Source organism: Lithobates pipiens, unplaced genomic scaffold (genome assembly GCF_037356315.1).
Source record: "Lithobates pipiens isolate NorthernLeopardFrog02 unplaced genomic scaffold, aLitPip1_a1.2 Scaffold_18, whole genome shotgun sequence".
In the NCBI taxonomy this organism is placed as follows: domain Eukaryota; kingdom Metazoa; phylum Chordata; class Amphibia; order Anura; family Ranidae; genus Lithobates; species Lithobates pipiens.
In genome coordinates, this window is record NW_027507758.1 from 273437802 (window position 1) to 273459075 (window position 21274).

Sequence of the window (21274 nt, forward strand, 5' to 3'; positions counted from 1 at the left end):
GTGCCCGGAAACACTTGGCTGTGACACACCTAATTCTACACCTTCATTCCTCTCAGAGCAGGTTTTAGAGAGGACTGAAGGTCTAGTGGGGTTGGAGATGCCAGCTGATGAGGAGCAAGGAGAGAGCCGCTTTGTTCTTTGGTGTGGGTCTTTGAGGTACGCTTGCCAACGAGCTGCATGGCAGGTCAACATATGTCTGGTCAAGCATGTGGTACCCAAGCGGCTGATGTTTTGGCCATGCGAGATATGCTTGAGACATATGTTGCAAATAGCAGCGGTGCGATCTGATGCACTCGTCTCAAAAAAGGCCCACACCAAAGAACTTTTAGAATAACGTGCAGAGGCAGCGCCCTGCACAGGCGGAGCTCTGCGGTGTGATTCAGTCGGTGTGCTGCCCCTAAGCTGGCCCCCGGAGGGCATCCTGCCTCGTTGGACATGTGCCTCCTCCTCCTCCTCCTCCTCTCTCCTACCAGGCACCCACGTGGAGTCAGTGCCCTCATCATCCCCTCCCTCTTCATCGCTGTAGCAAACCTGGCAGTAGGCTGCAGCTTGTGGAACATGACTGCCAGATTGCTGTCCTTCTTGAGCATCCCCTCTCTCTGCATTCACGCTACTGCCTTCCTCTAGCTGAGTGTCATCATCAGAGGCTACAAAACACTGGGCATCCTCCTGGAGCATGTACCCAACACTGTGCTCAAAGAGTTCAGGAGACTCCTCAGGAGGACGTGGTGGGTCTAGGGAAGGAGTCACTGATGATGACATTGAGAGGAGGGAAGACGATGCGTTGGCAGCTGCTTTGCTAGTACCCTGAGACTGGGTGAGAGAGGATGAGGAGGATGAAGAGGGCTTGGTCATCCACTCTACCAAGTTTGGCTCAACATGTCCAGCTGCCAAAAAGAAGGACAAGCGTGTCCCATGGCCACGTGCTGATGACAATGCACTGCGTCCACGACCAGCACTGTTGTCTCTAGACACAGAGACTGCTTGCCCTCTTTTATCGGCTCGCGCCTGTCTGCCTCTCCTTGCTGGCCTTCCAGACATGGTAATGGCCTGAAGGGAGTTGGGTAAAAAAGCAGTTGGGTAGTGTATATTGTGCTAGAGGCACACAACACCCACTAACTCCTGCAGATGCCTTTATTATAGAACACCAGAGATAAAGGGGTATATACAGATGTATACTGTGCTCTGCTGGAGGCACACACAACTTCCAATAACTCCTGCAGGTGGCAAGTGGGCTCAAATAGAGAAGAGCTATGTAGGTGGATATAGAGGTATGTACTGGGTACAGAGCACGCAGACAGCACGCACAAGCTCCTAACACTACTGACTGCAAGCTCTATTATAAAAGATAGATCACTAGCTATATAGGTGAGGTGAATATAGCGGTGTATACTGCGGTCAGGGCATGCAGACAACAACCACTACACAACAGCAAGATCGAAAATCGGCCGAAAATGATCGGTGTGTACTGTGTTGAAGGTACACAGAACACCCACTGCTTCAGACGCCAACACACTACACAAGGCCGCCGCGCAGGCGGCCTTATGTAGTGTGGGGCGTGCACTACACAGCCTGAGCTATGATTGGCCACAGGCATCCTGCCTGTGGCCAATCATGGCTCTCCTCGCTGCTGGCGCTGCGATTGGCCAAGCATGCGGGGTCACAGTGCATGCTTGGCCAATCATGAGCCAGCAATGCACTGCGCCATCGCAGTGCATTGTGGGCCGTGAGCACCACACGAATTTGGCGCGAACGGACCAAAACGTTCGGACTTCGCCGAACGGGCGAACAGCCGATGTTCGAGTCGAACGTATGTTCGACTCGAACACGAAGCTCATCCCTAGTGTGCAATGATGATAGTACAGGCAACCACATTAAGGCTCTGTTTCCACTAGTATGAATTGCCATGAGACTTTGGATACATAAAATCTCATGACAAGTCACAGCCCATTGATTACAATGGCACCCATTCCTATATATGTGACTTTGAAAATCAGTGACGTTGAAAAAGTACCTGCAATGCTTTGATGCAACTTTTATCCAGAGAGTGTAAAGCTGCATTCAAAGTTGCAGCAAAATCACAATCCAAAGTTGCATATCAAGTCACAGCCCATTGATTTTAATGTTACCCATATGTGACTTTGAAAATCAGCAACTTTGAAAAGGTACCTACACTGCTTTGATCCAGAGAATGTAAAGTTGGATCAAAACTGCACTCAAAGTTGCATCAAAGTCACACTCCAAAGTTCCATTCTAGCCTAAGGCTACACTTCCACTGGTGTGACTCTGAAGCTGTGCGGTTTAGGGCTGGTTCACACTGCGGGCGATGCGAGGCGACACGACTCGCCTCGCCGCTATCTTACAAGTCGCCCCCGTTCTGTACAATGGAACCGTTCTGAGAGGAGCGACTCGAGTCGCTCCGACTCAGAAAAAAGGTTCCTGTACTACTTTCGGGCGACCTCGGGGCGACTTGCATTGACTTCTATACAGAAGTCATCTGCAAGTTGCCGCTGAGGTCGCGGCAGGTCGCGGCGAGGCAAGTCGGTGTCGCCTCGCATCGCCTGCAGTGTGAACCGGCCCTTAGAGTGCGACGTTGAGTGCAGCTTTGATCAAACTTTACACTCTGGAGTGTAAAGTCACGTCAAAAGTTGCATCAAAGTAGTTCAGGCACCTTTTCAAAGTCACATAGATAGGAACATTTGCCATTGAAATCAATGGGCTGTGACTTGCCATGCAACTTTATGTGTCCAAAGTCGCATTACAAGTCACACTAGTGGAAAAGGAGCCTTAAACTCATTACTCACATGTAGCTCCCTCAGCTTGGCATGTGCCACAACCATACACACAGTGCCATCGCAGTGCCCATTACAGTGCCATCACAGTGTCCATCAGAGTGCCCATTACAGTGCCACTAAAGTGCCCATCACAGTGCCATAGAGAAACAACCATGTGGTTGTACACTGTAGAAAATCTGCAACATGTTGCATTGTAATCTATCTTACAATTTCTAACAAACAGAACAGACTTCCATAGCCTCCCCTTCCCTCTCTCTCTCTCTCTCTCTCTCTCTCTCTCTCTCAGGAGAAACTGCTATCCAAAATGAGGCTATGAAGACAGGAGGAGATCTGTGAAGGAGAGGAGGGATGGGGGTGGGGCTGGGCATGTCTGTCTAAAAAAAGAGAAGCAGGATGGGGGCAGGGCATGCAGAAGAGAAGGACAACATTTTCAGGAAGTGAGAGGCCCCCATGCAGAATTCTGAAATAAGGAAGTAAGGTTGTCCCTGAAGAAAAAGAAGATGCTGATTGTCTGGCTTTGATGAGACTTTCTAAGCTTGGCAATCAGCTATACAGAAAAGTAATAATGTCAAAGATAAAGATATTTTACATATAATTCATAGAAAAAAAATCATTTTTGACTGGACTTCCACTTAATGGCAATGAGGCTGCTTACCAGGCTCATATGATCTCACACACAAAGATCACCAGCGCTTCAGTGTATTCCACTTTAGAGAACCGACACTCTCACTGTCTTGTCTCAATAGCCATATAAACCCCCACTTGTCGTAGTATACCCACTGTGAGAGGGTAGTGAACGGTCTGCACTACACTGTAGCTTAAATGTTTATTGAGTAAAAAGGTAGTACACTTACAAAGCATAGAAAATGTGAAAGCAAACGGCTTGCATGGCCATGATGGCTGCCAACCTGTCTGTGCGTGCTGACGTCACACTGCTAGCTCCGCCCCAAAATGTTTCCCCATACAAGGCATCATCTGGGATTGAAGGGTAGTGTAGAACATCGGCACATCTTTTTAAAGCAGACATATAAACGGAACTAGTCGTGCTATGCATGTGAACCCACAGGGAAAAAACAGATCAACTTCTGCTTCACCTTTTGCAGTAACAAAATCGATCCTTAACTATGACAGAAGCAGCAGGGCCATCTGTTATTAAATACAAGGCTGACACATATAGGAATTAAAAGAAAACAAAAACAATGTAAAAAAAAAAATGGATGAAAATGAAAAATAGAAAATAATGTATAAAAAATGTATTAAAAACAAATATACTGCTCCGAATAAAAACAATGATTTTATGCATAGACATGCATCAATCAATAGGAATTATAAATTTATTACAAAAAGATAATGAAAAGAATCTTTTTTTTAAAATACAGATATAAAATATACATTATATTCCTAACCCATTCAATTGGCAAGATATATGAACACTAATATTGTCTCTAGGTATTATAGGTGAATGAAATACTAACAAATTTGTAACTACTATAACACAAAAGGGACATAAAAAAGGTTATAAAAAGTTTTTTTTTACATTAAATACCTATTTTGTTTTATCTATTAATGTACATAAGGAGGGACAGAGGATACTTGCTAGTTAACTATTATCGATAAAATAGTTAATATCCCACTCTATATTGAGTCCCCATGGACAACATTTTTTACATCAAAAATCTATTGTGTTTCTCATTGGGAAATTTGTCTCCTCATATTACTGCCCCACCAGTGTGGAGTATATTTTTACATTTTTATGAATCCCAATGAGGAAGAGTCACCTGCAATGTACCATGACAATGAGAAAAATTCTGGGATAAACCATCTCCACCAAAAACTTTTCTCAGTGCTTATGTGGTCCTTCCAACATATTGAAGGCCACATGAGCACTGTAGGAGGTAAACTAGCCCTTTAGTCTGACATGTAATAAAATATTGGATAGTGAACTGTTTGAAAGTAGCACTGAATGTAATTGTTCTAATAGTATTAGAATTCTGGCACATATTACACCTCCTACATGGCATGGGTAGAATCCCACCAGATTAATAAACATTTTATTTTCCGGAGGTTAATCCACTAGGGGCAATCAGGGCTGGATTAACATAGGGGCAATTGAAGCTGCAGATCCAGGCCCCTTCCTTATGACAGGCCTAGCCCAGTGGTGTGAGTGTGCAGTGTACACATGATTGATATGTAAATCATGGCAGAACTGATATGTACATTGCGGGTGGCATTGATATGTAAATGGTGGGCGCATTCATAGGTATGTCAAACTCCCTGAGCTCTGGTCCACCATCACCTTTGCTGAATGCTTCCAACATTGGGAATGTCTAACAAGCCCTGCCTGACACAGTCACTAAGCCTGCCATCAGCCTATACTGCAAAGGTGAGCGGATGGGGGTCCAGAGATAAAAATAAAAGGGGATTACAGTTTAGAGGCCAAAGAGGGGGTATGCATAGGGGACTTGGGTACAAAGACGAGCAGAGACATGTGGAGTTAAGCAGTGCAGGGGATGGTTTGGGATACAGAGGTTAGTAGGGAGATAGGGAAATACACAGGTGCAGGAGGTGGATAAATATGCAGAAATTATCAGAGAGGCAAAGAAGGGTCTGTCATAGTAAATACCCCTGTTACATGGTTGGTAAGGGTCCATTCACATCAAGCATGTGGCAGAACATGCACGTTCCCATGCATCGTGCGTAGGGCAGCCCTTTCACTATTACTTTAATGTTGCTCTACCCACAGTTCACCATGATTAGCTATGCACGCCATATTGCTACTTTAATAAAACTACCCAAAGGCACCCTCTCTCTCTCTCTCTCACCCACTTCCTCTCTCTCACTCACTCCCTTTCTCTCTCACCCTCTCTCTCACCCTTTCTCTCTCTCTCGCTTCTTCTCTCTCACCCACTCCCCCTCTCGCTCATTCTCTCTCTCTCACCCCCTTCTCTCACCCGCTCCCTCTCTCACCTGCTCCCTCTCTCTCTCCCCCTCTCTCTCTTTCTCTCTCAATCTATCACCCCCTCTCTCTCACTCGCTCCCTCTCTTACCTCGTCTCTCTCACCCCCTGTCTCTCACCCCCTCTCTCTTTCACCCCTTCTCTCACTCTCACCCCTCTCTCTCACCTGCTCCCTCTCACCCATCTCTCTCTCCCCTCTCTCTCTCTCACCCGCTCCCTCTCTCTCTCACCCCTCTCTCTCTCACCCCTCTCTCTCTCACCCCTCTCTATCTCACCCCTCTCTATCTCACCCCTTCTCCCTCTCACCCCTTCTCTCTCTCACCCCTTTTCTCTCTCACCCACTCCCTCTCTCACCCGCCTCTCTCTCATCCCTCTCTCAACCCCCCTCTCTCACCCACTCTATCTCTCATTCCCTCTCTCTCTCTCACCCCTTCACTCTCACTCTCTCCCACTCTCTCTCTCATCCACTCCCTCTCTATTTCACTCCCTTTCTCTCTTACCCACTCCCTCTCTCACCTCCTCACTTTTACCCCCCCATCCACCTCTCTCTCTCACACTTCCTCTCTCTTTTACACCCCTCTCTCGCTCTCTCTCTCATCCTCTCTTTCTCTCTCTCTCTTTTATCCCCCACCCCCCTCACCTCCTCTCTCTCTTTAAACCTCCCCTTATATTTCTCTCACCTTTCATCCCCCTCTCTCTCACTTTTAATTTTTCTCTCACCCCTCACTCTCTACTCCCCCCACCCTCTCTCTCTCAATTTGTTTAAATATTTAAACATTAGAAACAAATAGTTTGGATTTTCATTTTATTTATTTCCATTAAAAGGCCCACGAAAGGCCCAATAATAGGCGCAATAAAAGGCAAGTCAGCATCAAGACCATGATGCTCTTAATCTGGTCCTGGGGGCAATTATGTTTCTCAAAGTGCATGCCTTCCTAAAGATGACATGGGGCCTATCAGGAAGCACATCTCTTAAGAACTTATCCTCCTTCAAAATTCTCCAATGTCAGGCCAGAATTTTATTCCCCCTCCAATGCTGGTCATGTCTCTTCTGCAATAAAAACCTTGTCTGCTTTAATAATTTTGTTCTTTAGACTTTAGCTCCCTTTAAAATATAGAACATATGCACACATATAGTGAAATTCACACACTTATTTGCCTATTTATTATTTCGTAAGGCATGTCCAAGCCAATATAACCTGTCAAATATTCTCTTTGTAAGACTAAAACCACTAAACAAGATAAAGCTGTTCTGCTTATTTGCATTCTAATGCTTTAAATATCAGATATTATTTCTTTGGCAAAAATCAGCAAGCAAAATGTACCCACAATCACTTTTTTATTAATTAAATTCCCTACCTAATGTAGTTTCCTAAATACATTCTATATGCTATATTCGTTTAGCAGAAAAACAGGTCTTTGTAAATGCTACATACTAATTTTATATTTTAAATTAAGCAAGTTAATAGCATTTCTAGTTTTTGAGTACAGTGATAACATTCAGCATGGCATTTTGGCTTAGATATAACATGTGTTTTGTTCAGATGTTGTTTACTATATAGTTGGATAATTACAATCCATTTTACTTCAAGTTGTTATTGACATCTTCTACAAAAAAATGGGAAAAGTTGGAAAAGTGCATATACTGTATTTAAAATGGAAACTCCGAAGTAAAAGCACTTGCTTCCTCTAAAATGGATTGAACCTTAGCAAATAATTTACTCTGTAAAAGCACATTTTTAATGCATGTGCTTATCTACTGCTTTTTGTATTAGGCTGTAAAATTAAAGGGGAAATCCACTCAAGCAATAGAACGATAGACATAACCCACTTTATGTTTGATAAGGGAATGAACCTTGTGTCAAAAAAAAATCATGGTGGAAATATAGCAATGAACTTTTTGAGGATGGTATTTGAGTGTCTTTCTCCTAACACAATATGCTGGGGTGGAATTCTCGTTAAATTACAGCCAGTTAATGCTTTTGTGTAATTTCTGTATTAATATATTATAATTTGCTTTTGATATTTATTATGTGCAAGCAAGTTCTTGGACTTTAAATTAAAAATGACCTACTGTTTTTTTATTGTACTTACCAGATTCATGTACTATTTATAAAGTATGCCAATGCTAATCAAACAATAATGTATAATAAATGTAATACAGTTGTCATTTTTTTTTATATTACTGACATTAATAAATGTTAGAAAACAGCGGTAAGACTGTGCTTTTTTTGCTCACCATTCCTTCAAATCTACTTTTTTTGCATGCACATTTGCTTACAAGCAACCTGGTGATATACTAAATTAGTAACCCTTTGTTTTTTTTTTACAAGCTTTGCTAATTTGTTTTTGCTGCTAACTAAAATCTGAACTTTATTATACATTCAAAGCTAGATACATTTAACAAGCAATTATTTGTTAAACAGTTGGCCATACTTGTACAACATTTTTATATTGACATTATAATCTTCATTATTTCTTTAAATCAGCTGAGTAGTATATTTTTTGCTGGAGACAGTAAGCGCTGGTTCACACTACTGCGACTTGGGATCTGACTTGTCAGACCTCAAGTCGCCCCAAGTCACCCCAAGTCTCTTGACATCAGAAATTCTATTGAAGTGAATGAGAGCCATCTTAATGTACACTACTGAAGTCGCTCCTAGGGGAAATACGACTTCTAGGGGACTTGTACCCATTGATTTCAATGGAAGTTGCCTCCAAAGTTGGAACATGTCTTAACTGAAGCAACTTTCCAGGAAGAGAAAATTGTTTTCTCAGGCAAACCCCTCCCTCCCACAGAGCTGATTGTTGTTTGGCAACTGGAAAGCCGCCTGTCCTGGAGGTGACTTGAAGTCGCCTTGTAAGTCGCCCAAGTTGCCTTGTAAGTCACGCTGTGGTGCACGCTCAGGTCGTGTCCAGGTCACCTCGCAAAGTCGTGTTGCCCCTGTGTGAACCGACACTAACAGCTTTTATTTATAATAACTTTAGGTCTACCAACACAGGTTTTCAATTTACAAAGAACATGCGAAGGCAGAAACATGAGTGAAATTCCCCTGTTGGTTCCATTGCAAAGTTTAGATATGGCATCTCCTGCCTACTGTACTGGAGCCATACTTCTGTTATCAAACCAGCATTTTAATCACCTAAAATGTATGAACAGATCAGTTCTAACTTTTCTGTTTTTGACCTTGGTCTTTTGCTCTCAGGCCTTTATTTCTCCATGTTTGCACATATCACCAACCTTTCTCTCTTTCTCTAGGTCTTGTCGTTCTCTGACAAAGCCACAATTTCTAATCAGACCTCAGAATGACACTTATGTGCGTAATTCAAGAAGGTCCTTGTCAATCCCTCTGCAGGCTTTGATTGCCATGTTAATAGCAGCTGAAAGCCACAGTGATCATTAATTATTGTTATGTTAAGTTATGAACTTTCCAGCCATTCCCAAGCTTTCTCTGTCAACATTCCTATGTTCTGCCTTCAGACCATACAAATTACTGTATATTTCAGCACTGTCCCTGGGTCTCAAAATGTTTGTTATTTCTGCATTATACTTTGTTCTTCTTTTCTGCAGGTGAAAAATATCATTGCTATGTTTTAATTAGGGTGTAGTGCACTTTGGAATGAACATTTACATCAGTCAAAAGGGTAGAGAGGATAAGATGTCAACAGAAAAAACAGCATATCCATTTTGTATTCTATTACCAACAATAGATTCCTCCTATGGACTTTATGGAGAATGGTTCATTACTGTTTTTACAGATTGTATATACTGTAAAAGTGCATACAGTTGTGTAAAAAGACTGCATTTTCTGAAACTTCCAACCTCGTATACAAAAGCCCAATTCCCAAGGTATACCCCCTTCCCCAGCAAAGCCTCCACTCTCTTGCGAGGGTCCTCACTATTGGTGGGACAGGTGCCTCTTCCCATTGTCTGTTCCCAAAAAGGTGTGGGGATTGTGGGGGGGACTTGTCATAATCTGGAAGAATATGGGAGCCCCCAGATATCTGCTGCTACCATGAAAATGTCCTTTAGTAATAAAAATAAATAATGTCCTACAATGTAAATTCAACATTATTTACATCATCCAGCAATGTATATTCTGCATATTCTGGTCAATCACACTGACATGCTGCCTGAAGATTTTGCACCCCCCCCCCCCACCTGATGATGTTTCAGTGTCGCCATTTGAATATGTTAAACAATCACACTCTAGATGCATAAATGACAGATCCCTGGCTGACTGCAGTATGTAAACAAATCAACTGGGGATTCTGAGTGACATTGTTTTAATATGGTAATAATATCCCACAGGATCTCTGGTTGTATTGTTTAAAAACAGCAGCCAACTGGGGATCTGTCTGACAGTAGTGCTACCACTGCAAAATTACAGATTTTTGCTGCGTAAATAAACCAGCCAGGAATCTGTCATTTAGTGGTGGTAAAGCTGTTTACAAACAGAAGCTGGCCAGAGATCTGTGATTTTGTGCTTGTAGTGTAGCAGACAAATGTGGAAAGATTGCCAGGCTGAGGGTTGTCATGACTGATAAGGATCTATATTGCTGGGTGACATGATCAATTGTTTATTCACATCAAGGGACATTGTTTACTTATTATTATTTTTGGGGGGGGGCATGATTTTTAATCAAATACTTTTTTTTATGTAGATGTCTTTATTACTTAAGGACTGAGCCTCTTTTTTACACTTGTTTACAAGTTAAAATCATTTTTTTTTTCAGAAATCTCCTTTTTCCTGGAAATTGAATAGGGAACTGCTGGACGAGAAGGGAGAGGAAATAATTAGAAAAGAATTGGAGTTTTTTTTTACCACTAATTTAAATGAAGAGAATATGGAAAATATTATTTGGGAGACACATAAAGCTTATATAAGAGGGATATATATTTCATTAGGTACAAATAGGAAGAGAGAAGGTATTAAAAAGAGTAGGGAGTTGAGGGACGAAATCCACGGATTAGAGCAAGAACATAAAAAGGCAAATGGCAGGGAAAGTGGACAGGTAGTGGACCTATTACATAAACTGGCTATGAAAAGAGAGGAACTCGGGGAATTAATGGAACAGGAAATAAGGACGACATATAATAGGATTACTAAAGAGAGATATTATAGTGGCATTAAAAATAGTAAGATCTTAGCAAAGAAATTGAGGAAAAAAAGATCGAAGCATTATATAGAGAAAATACTAAATAAAGAGGGAGAGCCGGTCTATAAAACTAAGGAAATAGCAGAAGTTTTTAGAGAATATTATGAGCAGTTATATTCTGTGAGAAAAAAAGAGACAGGAAAACAAGAGATTAAGAGAAGGGGAAAAATTAAAGACTATATACTTCAAGCAAATATCCCTAAAATACCGGGGGAATTGGCGCAGGAACTGGAGAATCCAATCTCAGTCCAAGAAGTAATACAGGCAATAAAAGAGACCAAAGGAGGAAAGAGCCCAGGGCCTGATGGCTATATAATAGAATATCTAAAAAAGTTTGGAGACATACTAGCCCCAATTTTATGTGCATATTATAATGGACTAGGTACAAAATATGGACTGAGCGAGGAGGCCTCCACTGCGACAATCTCCACGATATTGAAAGAGGGAAAAGAGAATACAATATACTCAAACTATAGACCGATCTCACTACTCAATACAGACGTTAAATTGTTCGCAAAAATATTGGCCGCTAGAATAAAGAAGTTAATGCCTAGCTTAGTCCACGCAGATCAGGTGGGATTCATCGAGGGGCGAGAAGGAAAAGATAATGGAGTAAGGTCAATATTACTACTTCAGAGGATGAAGGAGAGTAGAATCCCCAGTCTACTCCTATCAATAGATGCTGAGAAAGCTTTTGATCGAGTAGACTGGGGATTCATGATGGGCACCCTAAGGGGAATGGGGTTTGGACCCAAAATTTTGAAGTGGATAAAGGCACTATATAACAGCCCCAAGGCAGTGGTAAGAGTTAATGGGGTACTATCAACAGCCTTCAGAATGAACAATGGGACTAGACAGGGGTGTCCGCTGTCCCCCCTATTGTTCGTTCTGGCATTGGAGCCACTCCTGGAGACGATAAGGAGAAACCCAGATATAAAGGGGGTTGAGATAGAGGGGGGAATACATAAGACAGCCGCATTTGCGGATGATATTCTGTTCTATGTATCTAGCCCACGAATCTCCATGCCAAACTTGTTAAAGGCTTTACAGGAATACGGGGAATTATCTAACTTTAAAATTAACCCAAGCAAGTCAGAAATCTTAAACGTAAATATAAATCCGAGAGAAGAACTTGACATTAAGAGAGAATTCCCATTTCTATGGCAAAAAGAAATTAAATATTTAGGGATTAAACTGACTGCATCAATAGAAAAAATATACCAAATAAACTATATCCCCCTTCTAGAAGAATTGAGAGAAGAAATAAGGAGAATGAGAACAAAGCCCCTGTCATGGTTAGGAAGAATTAATGCCTTAAAAATGATTATTCAACCTAAAATCCTTTATAAATTTCAGCTATTACCAATATATATCCCCCCCTATATTTTAAAATGATAAATTCTTTAATTTCTAAATTTATCTGGAACAACAAGAAACCTAGAATCCCACTGAAGACTTTGCAAAAGGGAAAAGATGAGGGGGGTCTGAATGTCCCAGACTTTAGAAAATATTACGAAGCAGCAGTGTTAACACGGGTGGTGGAATGGGCAAAATTAGAAAGTAAAAAAAGATGGGGAAAAATAGAACACAGTTTATCAGGCACAAATCTAGGTAGAGAAATCTGGACTCCTTTAAAATATAGATCATTAGGGAAGACAACACCTTTGGTCACAAAAAATGTGTTTAGAGTATGGGAGGGAATACACAAACATAACAAGTGGAAATATAATTCCCCTTTAATTTATCTAAAAGATAATGATTTTTTTGCACCTGGTAAAAGTACAATAGGAGGGAAATGGATAAAACAAGATAATATGCAATTACGACACATAATTAAAGAGGGGAAATTGAAAACACTAGCAATATTACAGAAAGAAAATGACTGGATGGAGTTGAATTAGTGGCGATACCTGCAGCTTAGACATTTCATCTCAAAACTACCACAACCGCTTAGAGATGGAGAAAAATTGACTGCCTTGGAGCGGATATGTGAGGGGAAATCCCCAAGGGCAGGTATTGCCCAGTTTTATAAGGCCTTGAGATGGGAATGTGAAGCGGAGGTACCAATCTTCATTAAAAAATGGGAAGAAGAGATAGGAGCACGGGGTGAAAACCAAAATATAGAAAAAATATTGAAGATGGTGCACAGATCCGCAGAAAATAGTAAGACGATAGAAACAAATTATAAAATTTTAGTAAGATGGTATAGGACCCCAGATATAATGGCAAAGTACCAGGAGGGACAATCTGGGAAATGTTGGAGGAATTGTGGACAAACGGGAAGTTTGGCCCATATATGGTGGGATTGTCCCAAGATTAAAGAATATTGGAGAGAAATAATAAGATATATAGAAGTAATAACTAAAATACAGCTACCTGAGAACCCATGGGTATGCCTATTCCATGCAGTAGATACCCCAATTAAGGAGTATAGGAATTCCCTTACAAGCTCATTAATAAACGCGGCAAAAAGTCTGATTCTGAAAAAATGGAAAGAAATAGAAGCACCCAAAGTAAAGGAATGGTTAGGAAAAGTTGAGGAAATGTACAGCATTGAAGGGCTGGGAATGGAGGAAGAAAGAGAAAGATAGAGATTCCATGTGAAATGGAAATACTGGAAAATCTTTAGACAATCTATGATCTTCAACGAGGTAATGGTTCGGTAGGGGTGGGAAGAGGGGTGGGAGGGAGATATTTTAGAAGAACTCGAGAAGTAAAGATAACCAGGATAATGTGAAAAATTGAAAGGCATGAATGTATATTGGTTCTATGGTTTTCTTTTAATACCTGATTATGTTTTGTACGCAACTTAAATGGAAAATTTAAATAAAGAATAAAAAAAAAAAAATAATCATTTTTTTTCCTAGAAAATTACTTAGAACCCCCAGACATTATATATTTTTTTCTAACACCCTAGAGAATAAAATGTTGGCTAATGTAATACTTTGTCACACCATATTTGCACAGCGGTCTTTCAAGCGCACTTTTTTTGGAAAAAGTACACTTTTTGAATTAAAAAATAAGACAACAGTAAAGTTAGCCGAATTTTTTTTTATATTCTGAAAGATAATGCTTTGCCGAGTAAATTGATATCCAACATGTCATGCTTCAAAATTGTGCCCGCTCATGGAATGGCAATAAACTTTTACCCTTAAAAATTTACAGAGGTGATGTTTAAAAATGTTATATTACTAGTTTTGAGTTACAGAGGAGTTAGAGTTAGCTAGAATTATTACTCTCATTCTAACAATCATGGTGATACCTCACATGTGTGGTTTGAACACCGTTTTCATATGCTGGTGCTACTCACGTATACGCTCGCTTCTGAAAGCAAGTTTGTCGGGATGGGGCACTGTCTTTTTTAAAAAAAATACTTGGGCCACTTTTATTCCTATTGCAAGGAATGTAAACATCCCTTGTAATAGAAAAAAAGCATGACAGGACCTCTTAAATATGAATCTCCTGCAAACTGAACTTGGTTCGCACATCCCTAGTACTGAATTGTCATCTGATCTACAGGTGACAATACAGGCAGCTGCACCACCACATATATTTTGTAGCCATGGCCCAACACTGATATCATCAGGAGGCCTGTCCAAAGCAATGATGTGTAGCCAATGCTTGAGTGAATGCATGTAGACCGGACATGACTAAAAGAGGCTGGAGAATGTCAGCAGCCCTGAGATGTAGAAAAAAGGATAAAACAACAGTATTTTTTGGAAAAAAAACAAACAAAAAACTTGCAGTTGTTTATGATTTACAATGCTTCTATCTATCGAAATGATGTGTAACTAGATGCTTTAAGGCCTGTGCTTCCAATTACATTGCTGCCAAACCAGCTGTGGACAAAATCTATTCTTACAATCACAGTGGAAAAAATTAACATTAAAGGTCCAGTTCACTTTTAGTCTATTCACATTGTTGTCAATCAAGCCCTGATAAAAGGGCACTTTTGAACCCCCAAAATGCATTGGCTACTTTTTGGATTGTCCCCCTGACGTTTATTGGAATAATTTTGTATCTGGAAATTTTAGTAGTGGTGTGGTGCTTCAATTTCCATTGTTTGCTAACTAAATGTCCCCCCAGTAGGGGTTTCAATCTACCCCAATGCTTTTAGCTACTTTAGCTCTTGCACCTGTATACCCCTTATTGAGCAAAGCCAATTTAACATGTATACTATGGGCATGTTTATTCAATGATAACTTTGTCATTAGTTAAGATAAAAAAGTAATGCATTTATTATTTGTGGGACAAAGAAGACTTTTTTTGGTGATATTGTCTGTAAAAATGATTTTGTCTTTTAAGCAATCTATAGACAAGACATACCATAACTAAAAAAGGTGCTTTTTCTACTTTGACCAGGGCCAGGTGAACAGTAATATATCTAAACAAAATAAAAAAAGTTATAAGATTCTCACTTAGAGTATTTGTCCAACACTCTAAACTGTAACATTTGCAGGAAAGCTTGTTCTCTTACTGGCAGTATCGCCAGATAAAAACAAAGGAAAGCAAGCCTAAAAAAGAAAAGCAATGCAGCCACCACATCTAAGATCAGGTCAATATAATAAATGTTTGCTTTTGGGTTTAATGCCTTTTTATTTGTAGAGCACAAATTAACTCAGAGCCTTGAAAATTCAATATTCTTTCAGACATCCATAAAGTGAATAACAACCTGACACATTTGTTCAATGGTCTTGAAAATATTACATCAGTTACATTTTGCTACCTTGCTTAGGTTATATGCCAAACGTGCAGGATATTAACACATCAATCAGTCATATCAGTGTTACAGTAAGCATTTTCTAGACCTGTAAAAAAGATAAACACAATTTGAAAACATTTAGCTTTGATTTCTACTCTGTGAACCAGCAAAAATTGACTCCGTGAACCAGTGAAGATTAAATGTCACACATTTACAAGAGTAACTAGGCTACATTATGGTGCTTGTAAGAAATGAATGTATGAGTGTGTCACATATGAAATGTAAAATGAAAGGAGGGTCACTTCCATTGCTGGACTTTACATAAAAAGATAATAATATATCATCTTATTTAACTTCTTGGATTAATTAAATATTTTTTTTTTATCTGACAAATAATATATTTATCAAAGCATGAGAGTTTTTCTCTTTAAATTAAATCTAGTTCACTGGGAAAAACACCCATTCAATGAATGTGTCAGGAGCAAAGCAGAATGTTATTTGAGCAGATAGAAGCACATTATGATGAAACAGTGTTACATACAGTATCTCACAAAAGTGAGTACACCCCTCACATCTTTGTAAATATTTTATTATATCTTTTCATGTGTCAACTCTGAAGAAGTTACATTTTGCTACAATGTAAAGTAGTGAGTGCACAGCTTGTATAATAGTGTAAATTTTCTGTCCCTTCAAAATAACTCACCACACGGGCATTAATGTCTAAATCGCTGGCAACAAAAATGAATACACCCCTAAGTGAAAATGTTCAAATTGGGCCTAATTAGCCATTTTCCCTCCCCGGTGTTATGTGACTCATTAGTGTTACAAGGTCTCAGGTGTGAATGGGGAGCAGGTGTGTTAAATTTGGTGTTATCACTCTCACTCTCTCATACTGGCCACTGGCAGTTCAACATGGCACCTCATGGCAAAGAACACTCTGAGGATCTGAAAAAAATATTTTTGCTGTACTTAAACATTGCCAAGACCCTGAAACTGAGCTGTAGCACTGTGGCCAAGACCATACAGCAGTTTAACAGGACATGTTCCACTAAGATCAGGCCTCGCCATGGTCGACCAAAGAAGTTGAGTGCATGTGCTCAGCATCATATCCAGAGGTTGTCTTTGGGAAATAGACATATGGGTGCTGCCAGCATTGCTGTAGAGGTTGAAGGGATGGGGGGTCAGCCTGTCAGTGCTCAGACCATACGCCGCACACTGCATCAAATTGGTCTGCATGGCTGTCTTCTCAGAAGGAAGCCTCTCCTTAAGATGATGCACAAGAAAGCCAGCAAACAGTTTGCTGATGACAAGCAGACTAAGGACATGGATTACTGGAACCATGTCCTGTGGTCTGATGAGAGCAAGATAAACTTGTTTGGTTAAGATATATGAGAAAAAATGTTTGGGACTTTATGTGAAGCATGTAGCCAGGGAGGCAACACAACATAATAATACTAATGATGATGTCTGGTGGATAAACCATATTTGTGTCCATATATCTTGCATATTACCAGAATACATACAATATAATATAGCTAAACAAGGAAACTTTAATTCCATAACATAGTACATAGTAGCAAAATAACTACTGGCATAGCACCATCATATAATCACAATGGTAAAATAATAAAAACACCAGACTCATTGTTGCATGTCTCCACAGTAACAACATAACAAAAATTGGTAGAGTCCAAAAGAGCATATTATAGATAATGTAGAAAAATATATGAGAGGCATCTAATATCTCAACGCGTTCCATGGCTATGTTGCCACTCTTCAGGAGCAGATGAGATGTAGATGTCTATAAAGGTATTAAGGTAAATATTAGATTGCGTATTATATAGAGAGAATAGTACAGGAACAAACCCCCCGCTTATACTTACAAACCAACCATGAGTCTGGGCACAGGCAAATGGGGACCAGGGCTGGCCAGGTGGATCACCAGCCTGGGAGCTGAGGCAGTGACCCCCATGACACAGATGGAACAATCAACAGAGAAGATAGTCCCCGGGAATGAATACTCCATGGATAGCGGAGAGTAGTGTGAGCCACATATAGAAAGCCCATCTAAAAATATAATTGTGTATATAATGTTATACCACATATAAGTGTATATATCATGGTGGCTAATACTTTGATAGAGGGTATATTAATATGTGACCAAGTAGTGGTGGGTAAGTAAAGTGACAGGACTTGGACAAAAAACAAATTAATAAATGGTGAAAAGAATAGTATATCCCAACCAGGGGAGATTAATGGTATGTGAATCAAAAATACAATTACCAAGGCAAAAATAATAAAAATGTACATGAAAAAAATTAGCAAAAGTACCTAAAGACTTCTGTGTAGATGTCTCAATCCACTGGTGCACAGTGTCCATGGGGACGTGAGCACAGGGCGTGTCTCGCTGAATAAAAAGAGTATGAGTACTCCTGTGTGGTCAGTGGTCAGTTAGAGGAAGGCTGCAACAGTCGAGCACTGGGAACACTCAGCAGCCTGCAGCAAATTGCCTCATGGAGACCGCTAATGTAAAATTCACCACGTCGACGTGCCAGCACCACTGGTGATGATGTAGCATGCACAGCACGGGAAGGCGTGACGTCAATGAGCAACGGGACGCCCGCCCCCATCCTCATGTCACAAAGATAGTAGGAAAAGGGGAGGACACATACAGAGCTCATTGCAGCTCCCAGGGCCAGGAAAAACATTCCCACTGCTCGACTGGTGCAGCCTTCCTCTAATTGAATGCTGCGTGATGGTGGTCATCCCCAGTCACAAAGGAGTATTCATACTCCTTTTATTCATTGAGACACTCCCTGTGCTTCCTTGTAACTACTATGGTCACCTTTTTGCTGTATCCTATGCTCCTACTCACATCTTTAATCTCTCCCTGTCTATTGGCACCTTCCCCTCTGCTCCCCTCCAAAGTATGAACTGGTCACCATCATAATTAAAAAAAAACTCACTGGACCCCACCAGCCTGAACAACTTAAGACCTATCTCCTTGCTCCCATTTACCACTAAACTTTTACCTCACTGACAACTTTCTTGGCCTCTTACAGTCTGGCTTTCACTTGCAACAGTCTACAGAAATTGCCCTGCTCAAACTCACTAACAATTTACTAACTGCAAAAACCTATGGCCACAACTCCATATATTGCTACTAGACCTTTCTGCTACCTTTGATACTGTTGATCACCCACTCCTCAAGAAACCCCACTCCCTTGGCCTCCAAAATTCTGCTCATTCCTGGTTCTCCTCCTTCCTATAAAAGTGTTCCTTTAGTGTTGCCTACAACTCTGGCTCCTCCTCCTTTCCACTTCCCCTTTCTGTAGTGGTCCCCAAGGCTCTGCCCTTGGACTCCATCTCTTCTCTATCTACACCCCCTCTCTTGATCACTTCCTCCCATGGATTTCAATACCATTCCTACGTGCTTGACACAACTCTATCTCTCTACTCCTCACCTCACTTTTTCAGCCTCCCCTTGCATTACTAACTTACTAAATTACATATTAGCATGGATGTCAAACCATTTGATTAAACTACATTTCTCTAAAATGGAGCTTGTAATATTGTCCCCTGCCTGTGCCCCCCTTTCTGACTTTTCCATTAAGATCAATAATACAACTATTTTTCTCTCTGCTTATACCAGAGTATTAGGTATAATTCTGGACATTGAGCTGTCCTTTCAGCCCCAAATCCAAATGAAACCATCATTCACTCCCTTGTTATCTCTTGCCTTGATTATTGCAACTCCCTTCTCATAGGCCTACCTTTACACAAATTATACCCTTCAGTCTATCATGAATGCCACTTCCAGACACATCTACCTCACCAACCACTCTCTATCACCCCTCTCTGCCAGTCTCTCAATAACACACAAAGCCATTGACAACTCTGCCCCAAGTTACATCACCAATCTTATCTCAATATATCACTCAAACTATCCTCTCCATGTCATCCAAGACCTCCTGCTTAAAGTGGAGGCCCACCCACCACTGCAAAAATTTTAAACCAGCAGCTATACATACTGCAGCTGCTAGCGTTTAATAATAGGACATTTACCTGTCCTGGAGTCCAGTGATGTTGGCACCACAGCTGATGTTTCCATTGCTGGTAAGGGAACCCGCTTCTCTCTCCTACTGGCCCAGTGGCAGGGGAAGGAGGAGGGAGACGGTCAGTGATGTCAACGGCTGTGGCTCCTGGAAGTGGGAACTGAATACCTGTCAAAAACAGGTACCCACCCCCCCCCCCCCGAAAGGTGCCAAATGTGGCACTGGAGGGGGGGAGGGGACAAATGAGCATAAATTCCTCTTTTGGGTGGAACTCAGCTTTAAAGTAAATTTAAATGACTACCTATATTGACTATAATGACTATATACTTATAGGTAATACATAGGAACATATTAATGTTTTTAGGGCTCAGAAAGAAATTTTCTGCCATGCAACAGGTTGGACCATGCTTTCTAAAGTTTTTTTTTTTTTTTGCTTTTCTCAGGAACAGGGAAGGGGTTAGGGGTTCTGATGATGCAAGGTCTTTTCCTTTTTTACCTATTAATTTATTTATTTTTTTCTTATGGTTGAATGCAGGGGCATGTGTCTTTTTTCAAGCTATCTAACTATTTAACTATGGCTAGCTTAAACTTTCAATCATCTGTCTTAGTAAAATGTTTCCAGGTCTTGTCACAGTACCATGCTTTTAAAGTATCTCATGCCAGAACTTTTATCTCCTAACATATGTAAAGCATAATTGATATTTCTCAGGCCTGAACTTTTTAATGCTATAATGTTTTATGACTTTATTTACTTGATTTTCAACAGCAAAAAATGTAACAGATGAGAAACCTACAAGAAAGAAGCACAGAGGTAACAATATAGAGTATATATAAGATTTTGCAACAAAATGTGTATTAACATATTTCAGCTAATGCTATATTTGGTGTATTGATCTGTCTGTTATTGTGCTTGCAGCTGCAGTAAATGTTACTGAAGAGAAAACTACAACAGATAAAGTCAAAGGTACAATAATTACAAATAAGTTAAATGCATATGCACTTTTTTAAAACTATCCCATAAAACCACCTTGGATTGCAGCAAGATCATTGCCACTGCAGAATAAAAAAATAAAAAAAGGCTAATTAACATTGCCTGGATATGTGACTTTAAGCCTATTCAATAATTTATGACCAAATACAACTGCTTATATATATATATATATATATAGATATATATATAGATATATATATATTATTTTCAGTTAAATGTTTTTAGCCTGGTGCTACTGCAAATATGCTTGGGTAGTTTAGTTTGCACCTGTAACTGGTATTGGATAGTGGGGGATACCCATATACACATACCTGTAAATTGTTTGTTTTACATTTACTAATCTCTGTTTCAAAATGATATTAGTATAATACAATATTAGTATAAAGCAAGCTTGCAAATTAAAAGTCTAATATACATATATTGTTTACTCATTCTTAAGAACCAGCTAAAGAACCTGAGAAGAAAACAGCAAAGAAGGAAAAAGAAAAGAAGAAAGTTAAAGGTCAGTTTAGGCTTTTTTAGATTAATATTTACATATATGTTCTATTTCAAAAGGCAATCACCAAAGGTTTTATTCCATTTCAGTCAAGAAAATAGGGATAGTAGTGTGTAGTC

At 40.2% G+C, this 21274-nt stretch overlaps 1 protein-coding gene across 50 annotated transcripts in view; it reads left to right on the plus strand.

Moving 5' to 3' along the window:
* TRDN (triadin) overlaps positions 1-21274 on the plus strand; it is a 1056665-nt gene that overhangs the window by 978772 nt on the left and 56619 nt on the right. For all 50 annotated transcript variants that reach the window (XM_077486957.1, XM_077486959.1, XM_077486986.1 and 47 more), the window contains 3 exons: positions 20435-20479; positions 20585-20632; positions 21099-21161. In XM_077486957.1, the coding sequence (XP_077343083.1) occupies positions 20435-20479; positions 20585-20632; positions 21099-21161 (156 nt within the window). The remainder of the gene's footprint in view (positions 1-20434; positions 20480-20584; positions 20633-21098; positions 21162-21274) is intronic.